The 11,287-nt window shown below is 43.4% G+C and overlaps 3 protein-coding genes across 3 annotated transcripts; 1 reads left to right on the top strand and 2 right to left on the bottom strand.

Moving 5' to 3' along the window:
• Positions 1-2,279: 2,279 nt before the first annotated feature.
• Bfra_005611 (putative cytochrome p450 protein) lies at positions 2,280-4,035 on the bottom strand (the record flags this gene model as incomplete). The annotated part of the gene is made up of 4 exons (XM_037335993.1): positions 2,280-2,411; positions 2,478-3,051; positions 3,110-3,728; positions 3,789-4,035. The coding sequence occupies 4 exons, from the start codon at positions 4,033-4,035 to the stop codon at positions 2,280-2,282; spliced, it is 1,572 nt and encodes a 523-aa protein (XP_037191203.1).
• Positions 4,036-5,191: 1,156 nt separating this feature from the next.
• On the bottom strand, positions 5,192-7,558 carry Bfra_005610 (putative hsp70 protein; the record flags this gene model as incomplete). The annotated part of the gene is made up of 4 exons (XM_037335992.1): positions 5,192-6,588; positions 6,641-6,707; positions 6,765-6,809; positions 6,854-7,558. 4 exons carry the CDS (start codon positions 7,556-7,558, stop codon positions 5,192-5,194), a joined length of 2,214 nt encoding a protein of 737 aa, XP_037191202.1.
• Positions 7,559-8,243: 685 nt separating this feature from the next.
• Bfra_005609 (putative transcription factor cys6 protein) lies at positions 8,244-10,084 on the top strand (the record flags this gene model as incomplete). Its single annotated transcript, XM_037335991.1, has 3 exons — positions 8,244-8,358; positions 8,418-9,530; positions 9,588-10,084. The coding sequence occupies 3 exons, from the start codon at positions 8,244-8,246 to the stop codon at positions 10,082-10,084; spliced, it is 1,725 nt and encodes a 574-aa protein (XP_037191201.1).
• Positions 10,085-11,287: the final 1,203 nt, after the last annotated feature.

The following is an 11,287-nucleotide window of genomic DNA, read 5'->3' as shown; positions in this document are numbered from 1 at the left end:
GTAACAACAGATAGGCGGTGTAACATCTGCCAAGCGAGCTAAGTATGTAGGTACCTGGTTCCAGTCATCTATACATGCATATGAGACATACGGAATTTGACAAGCAAATGTTTGTAGGAAGGGAAGAGAATCAAAGTTTGTAGTACTATGCAGTGTGCGGGTGGGAAAACGGGTAGTGTCATGCAGGCTGGGTCTGACATCTGGCTATGTTGCATTGCAGTGCGGAAAAATAGATTTGGTGAATATACTCAGGATGTAGGATTCGGGATGCGTGATGCGGGTAGCCAGAAGCTGGGTTAGATGGTTTGGTATTTGGGGAATTGGGAAATGAGATATGCAAGGGAGGCGTTAGGAAACGAGCACGTCTTGATCGGGGTTCAAAGGTCGGCTACGTGCGTGAGAGCCAACTGTTGGATCTTGCAGTTCTTGACGTGTGAGTGAGTCATGGGAGGCACTGTCGGGAGTAGATACTGTAGCTTTAGGCAGGATGCGAGAAGCCGGTCTTTGATGCGTATGCGGTGAGGTATCCGGGGTAATGAAGATTACTAGAGGGCGTTTGAAAGCGTTCGAGGGACATTTGAGATGGAACTTGGAGGCTAGAAAGTGGTGTGCGCAGTATGTAAGAACTAGGTTTTCAATACTGTGTTCAACACGACTCTCTTTGGGATACCATGACTAGAGATTTGAGAGAGGAGAGAATGTAAGATCCGGATGTTGGGGCCTAAAAATCACAATAAAAAAGATGTTTGAACTCAGTGTCTATTCTTGAAGCAAGCTAACATATTCCTTGACCCAAATTGACCACGTCTCTTGGCGTCTTTAGCGCGGTCGATTGCCTACGGAGCTGCAAGTTGCAGATATCTCAGCCAATGTATTTCTCTAGCATGGGAAGCCCGGATAGTTCTGAGCATGTGGCTGTGTTGTGCATATTCTCAAGTTCCTTCACCTCTGCTGCTCTGATGTCTTCCGGCCGGCTTCAGTATAGAGGAAGTTCTGGGTTTTGAACCCACCTGCGCAATGTCAGTAGCCGGAGCTATAAACATGTGGCATAAGATTGGTAGGTAGGTAATTCTGAAGCTTTTGTAGCTCGCAGCTTGTGTAACATCTAGAAATTTCCCACAGTTGTTGGAATGGTGGTCCGGGCCATGTGGGCTGTATTGGTCGTTCGAAAAGATGAAAAGCCGCAGCGGAAAGATATAGTTTCGTCCGTTCCTAAGTGAAGGAACTGGAATCAAGTGGCCTAAAATCAATTTAGCATGAAATGAAGCTACTAAATAGAAAAGCAAACGGGTGGCTGCACAGACTTGAGTCTGGAACCAACTGACTAATCTGAAGCGCTTGTATTCGGAGATTTTCTGCTTCCATAATGTTAGGTAGATGCACTTTCAGTTTAAACAGCTGCGTTTGAGATTTAAGATACAGTATAGCCACAAGCTATGATTCATACGGGAAGCAAGATAGTTCCGGATGGGAGAGACTTTCCGAGCTTAAGATTGAATGAGACAGGGAATGAGAATACGCATGATACATCTCCTCTGCTGCCTAAAGAAGGTCATATAAACATCCGTTTGTTAGGTGTTTATTTCAAAATCGACTTGTGCTGCACAGTTTGTGAGATATCAAACTATCAAAGATGAGGTAATTACTTGCCAAGAAGTTTAGATTGCAGGACATTCTATGTAAGATATGCATGGCTTCAGATCTAGGTAGAGTGACTCAAATAAACGCGTCTATTAGTATACCTTATCCTTCAACTTCCCGTGTGTTGATCTAGAATACACAAGGCTACACAATCAATATAGTGTGAGATCGAATGAAGCGGGGTGTTTGAGATTTTTCGACACTTCTGAAAGCTTTATTTATGGCGTAATAAAGAGAAGGATCGAGAGATTCAACCACAAGACTATGAAGCGGTATTGGTTAATTCTCGAATTGGAAACTTACAGATGGCGACGTGCATCTATCTAACAACATGATAAAATCCCGGATCCGTCTTGCTTTGTAGTGTGCAAAGTCAAGTTCTTAGTGACTTCAAACTCAATTTTAGGGTGGGGACCAGAGTTCAACATACAGCAACACATTAAAGGAATTTATTCTGAGCCAATGATCTAGACAATCGTAGTATCGAGTAGATTAACCTGCCCCCTTCCTTTTCCATTAAAGCATGATTTTGAACCTAAAGATGACCAAAATTAAATGGAAGCTTTATCTTTGAAAATTTTATATCTGAAAAAGCACATGATCACTGATGACCCCTTGTATTACTATCCTGATACATATCAAACCTTGCGCTTTTGTAGATCGAGCCAAATATTCTGCCAATGAAATAAACCGCCAACTGTAACACGTTTGGGTGGACCAGGTATTTCCTTACTCGGAGTACATAACTTGAAGTCGAAATTACGAAAGAACTAGAGGTGTGTTAGTGTCAGTAGATGTTAGGCTATCAATTGCTTGATAGCAGGAAAGAGACATACCATCAAAGGGCCTTTCATCAACTCCATATACGCAAGGTCCTTGCCTAAGCATACTCTTGATCCATATCCCCAAGTGAAATTGTACTTCTCAAAAAGCTTGGCCTTTTCATCATCTTCGAGCCATCTTTCGGGGCGAAAAGTCTCGGCATCTTCGCCATATATTTCCTTGTCTCGGTTTGCAAAGTATGCGGAACAGCTGATTTCAGTACCGACTGGAATTACCTTGCCATCGATTACCAAAGGAGGTTGATGGGCCATTACTTCTCGAGGGAAAAGTACTGGCGAGGACGGAGTAAGTCGAAGGGCCTCTTTTATGCATGCAACATAAAACGGACAATACTTTGAAACTTCTGCGGCTGTTGGAACCGGCTGTGAAAGATACCCGTCCGCAAATCCGGCATCTATCTCATCCACCATCCGTTTATAATCGCTAGGCGATGAGAGAATGTCGGTTACAAGGGAGCTAAAGGATGTACCCGTAGTATCTGCCCCGGCAATTAGGACAACCAAAACTTCGGCCTCCAATTCATCTCGGCTCATAGGTTTTCCTTCGGGTGTTTTGGCCTCGAAAAATCTTTGGATGATTTATAGGTTAGCTGGATGCCGGATCTTGAAGGGCTAAGAGTACTCACGATTGTAGAATATCTACACGATCTCTTCTTTTTCCTTCCTCAATTTCTTTAATTCTCGCATTGATGATTTTGTTTCTCCATCTCATCAGCTGACCCATGCCATTCTTCATGTCTGGTGTTGCGGTAAAGAACCGACCTAATGGCCCTGATGTTACCCATTCTACGAAAGGGTACAGATGCGCCATGACACCAAATATCTCAATACCATCATGTACACTTTGAATCAATCCGCCCACATCATCTCCATTCTCCACAAAGCCTAAAGCTTGTCCAAAACCCACTTCACTGATTGTGTCAAATGCAAAATAAGTAGCCCAACTTGCCATATTCACAGGTCTTCGTGTCTCGACAAAAAGGTCATTCAGCTTTATAAGCCATGCCGAGACTATCTTATCAACGAGGGGTTCGGCTTTGATTATCTTTGAGTATGAGTAAGGAGGTCCTATAAGTCTTCGACGATAAGAATGTGCTTGATGGTCGCGAATACTGATAACAGGTTCAGCAGGAAAACCTCCATTGCTGTAGAACCTGGATTTGACTGCATTGCGGTGATAAATGATCGGTAGAGCGAGGGCTGATTTGACTAGAAGAGTTGTGGGTGAAATGCGTATTACAGGAGCTATACATGCAATGTTTCTTAGTGACCATAATCTTCAAGAGTGAATGACATCATAAGCACCTTTCGTTTCTTTGAAGATATTCTCATAGACCACCAACTCGCTTTGATTGTAGCTCTGATAAGTATACCAAAGTCTGGTAACGGTGCCCCAAAATGGACCTGGATAGTTCTTAAGGGGATGAAAGAAACGATAATAGACAATCTGATACAGAAAAGTGGCTAAAACCCATCCAATGATCAACCAAAATCCATTGGAAAGGGTCAAGTAAGAAGTGGCACTTGCTGAGACGGTTTGAGGGCTCTCCATTATGATAAGTCTTCGTATGAATAGCTCTGAAAGACTTAAGACTCAATTAACCTGGTTAGGAAGATTGTATGAGAGATGCCGAGACGTCGATGATTGAAGATTTCAATATGAGGAGCTCTTGCTGGATAGCGATGTATTTAGAAGAAAGCTTGCATGCTTTTATGAACAACTTTTTCTTTCACGTACGGCAATGACGAATTCATCTTACTTCCGCCGTATTTTCGACTCATATTCACTAATCGTCACTCACTGTACAACATGAACTTCCCTTTACCCCGCTTGATGAAACATTGGGAGCTCAGGGCTTGGAACAGATCACTTATACTTGCTATGATGTGTATAAAGGTTGATGAGGTTCATCGTGAAGTGAATGAAGGTAGGATTAATTCTTGCCCTGTCTGCGGTTAGACGTCTTTAGAATCAGACAGTACTATCAAAGATACTTTGATTGACATTAGTCCTAGAGGATGAATAATTAAGCGGTGACCAGAAATGGCGAATAACGGCAGAATCTCAAATCAATCTACCAAGGTCGAGATTGAGAATTGAAACAGACGCAACAGAGTTTAGAAATGATGAATATCCGCAGATTTCCCCATCAAAGGTATGTACAAATTGAAGGAGAAATCTGAAAACTTGCTTGTTAGGTATGTGTTATTCCAGAGAAAAAATATTCGATACTGACTATGAAGTTAGTGCTACAGAGCTCGAGAGATCTCCCTCGCGTCGTATATGCTCGACCACAATTCAATTCGAATAATTGAACCTCAAACTAAGCCCTCCATTACATTACGATATCGGCATTCAGATTAAGGAATCTCCACGATACTCGAGATGACGATCTTCCACATATCTCGCACACAGCTACGATGTTGGACTGTACTTTCACGAAGAATATATCACCGTGAGGATGCATGAGAAACGATGATTGCAATGTGCTGGAATTGATCCATTTATTCATTGTCAACTCTCTTCTACACCCATCTTAAATCTTTTGCGCCTCTCAATGCTTCAGGGTATCTCTCTAGTATATGCCAAACAAGGTGCCAACCAAAAACACAAAATAATACAAGCTGAGCAAGTGGTTTTGGGAATGTTGCAACTTGAATTGAAGGAGGCGAAATACAGTCAGTGGATTTAGGGGTATTGATGGTCGTCAGGAAATTATTCGCTTCGTGGGGCGACAAGGTGTAACTAAGAGATTGTTGGGTAATGGATGGCTTCTGATAGGAGAGACACCATTAAAATCCCTCTCAACTCGAGCCTCCTTTGAGACTTCCTCTGTTGCTGGCCATGTAGATGGTCCGTTTTGCCCGCCAATCACAGCATTGGCCGCTTTGGAGATCTGTTGAAGATTGGAATTTCGAACACTCGAACGTGTCACCTTCTTTGTAGGCCTCTCGGAAGCACCCGTAGGAGCTGGTTTACTTGCACGTGCTGGCGCCACTTGTCGCTGTCCGAAAGCGAAGCTCTGAGACAAGTTCTCTGAAATCTGTTGGATATCTGTGATTGATTCTACCTGGAGATCACCGCAGAAGCCGTGCTGTTGGCCATTCGTGGAAAATATCATGATGCAATACTTGCAACCCACGTCTGTCATTTCAGTGTGTATTGCATACCTTATCATATAAGATGGCGTCGATTCGCGAAACCTCTTTTGTTTCAACTCCCTCAGGTCGATGCCACTATCCATTGGGTTCCACCGAATTCTGTCCGATTTTTCGGGTTTACGAATCAATGCCCCATGTGTATTGACCAATCGCCCATCCTGACGCAAGAATACAAAGCTCTCTCCTTTGTCTGGCGTATGATTCATGGTGTAAACCACATCTTCAAAATTTAGATCTTGGAGTGAAGTGGATGTAGAATAGCGTACACGGGCATCCTTGAATCCCTCGGACGTGACTTTGTAATTGGAGTCGACCAACTGACCTTTCTTGGTCAAGAAGTAGACCACAGATACATAGTGTTTTCCGTCTCTCTGATTTCTCCGCGTGTCTTCGTTTCTATATCCTTTGCCGCTGAAGCGCTTGACTGAAGAATTAACTTCCTGATAGGTAACTATACCAACCGTATACTTCAAAGGGCGGCGGGTAATGAAATCTTGCTGGGACCTTAGCCAGACGGCACTTTTTACGACATGTGCTTTGTTGTGACGTAGTTGACACACTTTTAGGTGCTGAAACTCCTTCCGCAGTGCTTCGGAGATATATGTGTTGAGGCACATGCCTCCACCCATTATTAAATAATCAGGAACGGATTTTTTATCTTGATTCACCTGTTTTTTGACAGCGGTTATCAATCTCTCCAGAGGCTTAGCGAAACACTGTACGATATCTTCATGATGAATTTTCAACTCATTCACCAGACCTGGTATCAAAGGGCAGAATGGCCGCGGGTCCTTCGAGATTCCGAAATGATTTTTGTATCCTTTGTTGAACGAGTTCAAAGCGTGCCGTATCGCCCATGGTCGGTGTGCTATTCCTTCTGGAATTTTAGCATCCAGAAGCCTTCTGAAGTTCTCGGAAATGGTTTCTGCGCCACAGATCATACCTAGAATGCTTATGTTAGTCAGCCCCCAGGGCACTATCCCGCCTAAACTTACTTTCACTTTCAAACTCCTGTTTAAATCTTGACGGATTGATACCCGTCAGCTTGTAGGTGACCGTACACTTATGAAATTACTGTCAGTATGCAAATCAATGAGCGAAGAGAAGCAGGTTTCATACAGCAGTGCCGCCGCCAGCATCAAGAACTATGTACCTTGTGCCGATCTAGTTTCGTTAGTCAAGACCCCGCTGACTCGAATCCTACTCACCTTCCACTCATGCTGCCCTCTCTCGGCTTCCATGTGACACCACCATCCGAACGAACACTCTGGCTCTGAAACCAAAAATACCTGCTTCGATGTGATAGGACCTTGGATTAAAGCATTCCGCACCTGTTCGTGTGCAATCGTTGAGCGTCCCGGTGGTACTGGAACGATAACTTCGATTTTTAGGTCTTCGAGGTTTGGTATCATCCCTTTTCTTAAAGCAGGCAAATTGCCAAACGAGTCGTAAATCAGCTCCTTGTAGACAATCGATACCCAGTCCCGCAGGAGATCCTCCCTCGTTTTGTTCAATTTCTCCAGCCTTGCTTGCATCGGTTTCTGGAGTGAGGCGGTGACCGGGTCCCTACTATCGTGAAAAAGTAGCTTCCATAGAGGGAAAAATCGCTCTGTATTGAATGGTATTGCGCTGTCCAGCAGCATTCTCAACTCATGACCGGTCATTGGCAAAGCCTCCTCCTGATTGTTTTCGTTATAGTAAAGTGCTGTTAAAGGAAACTCATCTCCACTTCCCCAAGGGCCCTTCCAGTCGGCAAACAGGAAAGGTTCTGGCTCATGCTGATGCCCAAGCTCTTGATCGCCGCCCGGAATTAGCAAATCGGCAACCGCACCCCTGGTAGTTCCCATATCTACGCCCATGATCAATCTACCTTTGGAAGCCGACCGATCACTTGTCGATTCCATAGCAGACATTTTCGGAGTATAAATTAGTACAAGTAGATCACAAAGATGCCCAGTTCTGGACATTACACAGCGGATTTGTTACTTCCAATCTTTTTTCACCATCCTGTGCCAAGCTAATCGAAATATATATGTTAAAACAAGTGTAAAGCTTGAGAACGGCCATACTTACAGATAGTCCTGTCTCGCACTTTTGCAACTAACGCGCCATATTACATTGTGGTAATTGTTAGCTAATGCATACTGCCTGTTTGGATGGTTGCAAATCATTAGATACGTTTTGAATTACGGAGTGGTCACCAAAGTAATTCACCGAGTTTGTCAATCTGCACTTTGCCATGTGCATATTCTGCTACATATTTACTAGGGTTATTCAAGACGCCTCTTTCAACAGTGTTACACCACCAGTATTTGATGCAAACTGGCTTAAGAAAACTGGATGTCAAGGTCTTTGATTTGTATCTGCCTAACTGCAGTGTTTGTGGTGTAGTCTTGTCTCACATACCGATTGTTACCGGTTTTGCAATAAGGCCTGAGAGCACTAAAGACCGCAAGATCATCTCACCGAGCTGTTAGCTTGCCTTCCAGAGGATAGATCTTTTTCCATCAAGATAATCAATGCTCCTTACAACGAAATTTTACCTTGTTGTTTCAAATTCAATACACAAGGAAGACAGTTTACTTCCTAGACAACAAAATGGCAATGCCAGTCTTCCCCCTTGATGTGACCCCTATTACGAAAAATCTGTCTGTCAGCGCCCTTGAAGTACAGCCACTAATTGGTAACTCAGCTAGTGACAAGAATCTTCGTGGTAGGAATTCCGATGCTTGAGAGTTTTATCTACCACACACAATGCTTACGAAATTATAGATTCAATCAAATCGCCTATAATGACACCCACAACAGAGGAACTTGCATCTCATACAAGTACTATGGAATCTAGCCTTTCGACCATTACAACTGTCTCCAAAGCACAGCAAAATGCGTCATCAGATTCGATCATTACCATGCCATTGCAAGAGCAGATTGCGAAAGCACTACTTTTGCCAAGACTCAGGCGTCACCATGCTATGCCAGCTTATTTTTCTGCTAAGGGTAACCTCAACTCGAAGCTTTCTCATCTTCGGACGCGCCGATGCACACAGTGCGAGCGACACCGGCTGCAATGCGTAAAAGGAAACGCTGATTTAGCATGTAAATCATGCAAAGATGCTGGGAAAAAATGTGTCTTTAATACGCGATTCTTGAAGGCAGACAGACTCTTAAACTTTAAGACATCGGACAAGAACAATATTTCTGAGAGGCCTTTATACCAACCCAGTGAACAGCCCAATACGGAGCTGTCTCAAAATCGGGGTTCGATAGCACTTGAACACAGTTCTATCTATGAACGTCAATCGACTGACGACACAATACACCTCAACCTAAATCCGGCGAATCCATTGGCATTGTCGACAGATACCACGGTTTGCGAACAGAGACAAAGGGAAGCATTAGATTCCAATAGCATTGAGTCTATTTATTTTGAAAGGGAGAATGATGCACCACCAAATACTTTCGTGAGGCAAAGCTGCGATATAGACAATATTCGTTCTAGACTCGGTAGAGAAAGCGTCGATGACGACCAGATCACTAGTCCATTGGCATATCTGGAGACATTGATGCTCCAATACACTGAATTGGTAAAAGGCAGTTCCATGGCACCATTGGCCAGGGCCAAAAACTTTTGGGAACTTCTTTGCATCGAGGATGAAAAGGTTCCTGCTTCGAATGCTGGCACGACGCTGGCTAACATTCGCGGCTTATTGGATGTTCCAACTGGGGTACTCATCAGGCAAAAGGTTGACTATCCTTTGTTGAAGACGCATTTGAAACCATTGGATTTTCTGAGGGGAGTAATTGCATACATCATATGCGATTTTACCTTCCAAGGAAACTCAGCTTTCGGTGACAATGCAATATTGCGGAAGACAGCATACCTTTGTAGGATAAGACGCCACCTGCCCTTTTAGAAACATTATACTGATCAATTGATGGCAGGCTTTTCCGAGCACGTTGCAGATATATTTTTGCAGGAATATCATCGGCAAATGGCAGAGACCCAGCCTTTTGAAGACCGCATGAAATTGCGTCGCACGAGCATGTCTGAAAAAATGAATATGATCATGCAGCCATTGATTGGTGCTGGTGATAACATGAATAATTTTCACGGATGCATGGCAAAAGTGTGTAATGAGCTGCACAACATCGTGGGGTCATACAAAGGAGAGTTTGAAAGCATCTGGGCGCCTCCAGATTCAAAGTTCGACTCGAGCATACACGCCCTCGATGACTCCCAATTGCATCCAAACTTTATTATCGAAGGTGGAGATATCCTCATAACTACATGTTTTGGAGTCAGGTACAAAGCTCCGGGTAAAGACTGGAGAGTTTGTGCCCCCGCAAAAGTTATCTTAGCCCCGCCGACGATGGTGAGATCAACAACCAAGCGCGGTCAGGAGGATGATTTACCGACTACTCGGAAGTCTCGGAAATGATCTCTCCTGTTATAACGATGCGGATCAATCATTTTAGACACCTAATTTGAGGTTTACAATTGACTTCATGACCGTTATGTTACTTTTCGTGACAGATCAACTTTTGCCATTCTACTTACATTCTAGGCACGCATAACGTAGAGCTCAGCCAATCATTTAGAGTTTCCTTTCCTTGACGAGTTGGCAGCAGGTTGGAAGCCCAATTGATGCTTCTTCTCATTTTGTTTTCATGTTCGTTAGATGAAGGGGCTTACTCATTTAACATTTCGGTACGGCGGCGAGATATCCGAATCACAACTAATTTCTCAAGATTAGAGTCTAATTGTTTCTTAGTTGATATCGAAAAATAGAAAGACCTCCTCGGGTGAAAATAGGATATCTCGGCATGGCGTCAATGATTTTCGTTGGCTTGGTTACAGTGCATGTAGGCAGTCTAATTAACCTTAATAACCACGTTTCGCAACAGCCATGGATTGATTGATAATAAATCATACTTGTACAACGTGTAAACCTGCAAGTCGCCGGAAAAGTTGTGATTATTTTGTCATTACCCCGGATTTTCCCCAGACTTTAGTTTTTTTCGGCTCTCGAGCCTTGTGACCCCATGTTTTATGGGGTCGGAAATGTTGAGAAATTTTCCCACCTACAATGAGAGTCCGATGGGCGGATCGACGGTCTAATTTCCCTTTTTTGCAAACCTATATCACAATACAGAAAATTTTAAGTAAGGATCTCAACAGGCCCTCCTTCCGTTCTCATTCATTCAAAACAAGATTTTAATTTCCGGAAAATGGAGAAGGGCGCAAAAGTGGAACCCGTTCGGAATTAATTTCAGCACATCGGGGTCGGTACTTTTTATATCGCATACGTCTTAGGACATGAATCCACCGAGTGCCCACACTTCGGTACCTATTTGCATCTAAAAGTGTACTTTCAATATTTTTAGATGTCAAAAAATATCGCATGGATGTATCTTCCCGGCTAAAGTGTAATCATTGGTGGGATGGTCGAGGATCTACTGTCAAAATTTCTGGATCTATTCACACTTGTTTGATAGGAAGGGTGAAAAAGTCGTTCACGGGTTCCTCTACGCGGTTACAGATATACCGAAAATGCTGAACCCCCTTTGGACTCGGAATGTTCAAAAGATACGTGATCGCCAGTTAAAATGGCCGATCTTTGCATGTACATTGTTTCTTCCTT

This window comes from Botrytis fragariae (genome assembly GCF_013461495.1).
Source record: "Botrytis fragariae strain BVB16 chromosome Unknown tig00000075, whole genome shotgun sequence".
NCBI classification, from domain to species: Eukaryota; Fungi; Ascomycota; class Leotiomycetes; order Helotiales; family Sclerotiniaceae; genus Botrytis; species Botrytis fragariae.
The sequence above is the reverse complement of the archived record's forward strand: the minus strand, read 5'-3'. Positions and strand labels throughout refer to the sequence as shown.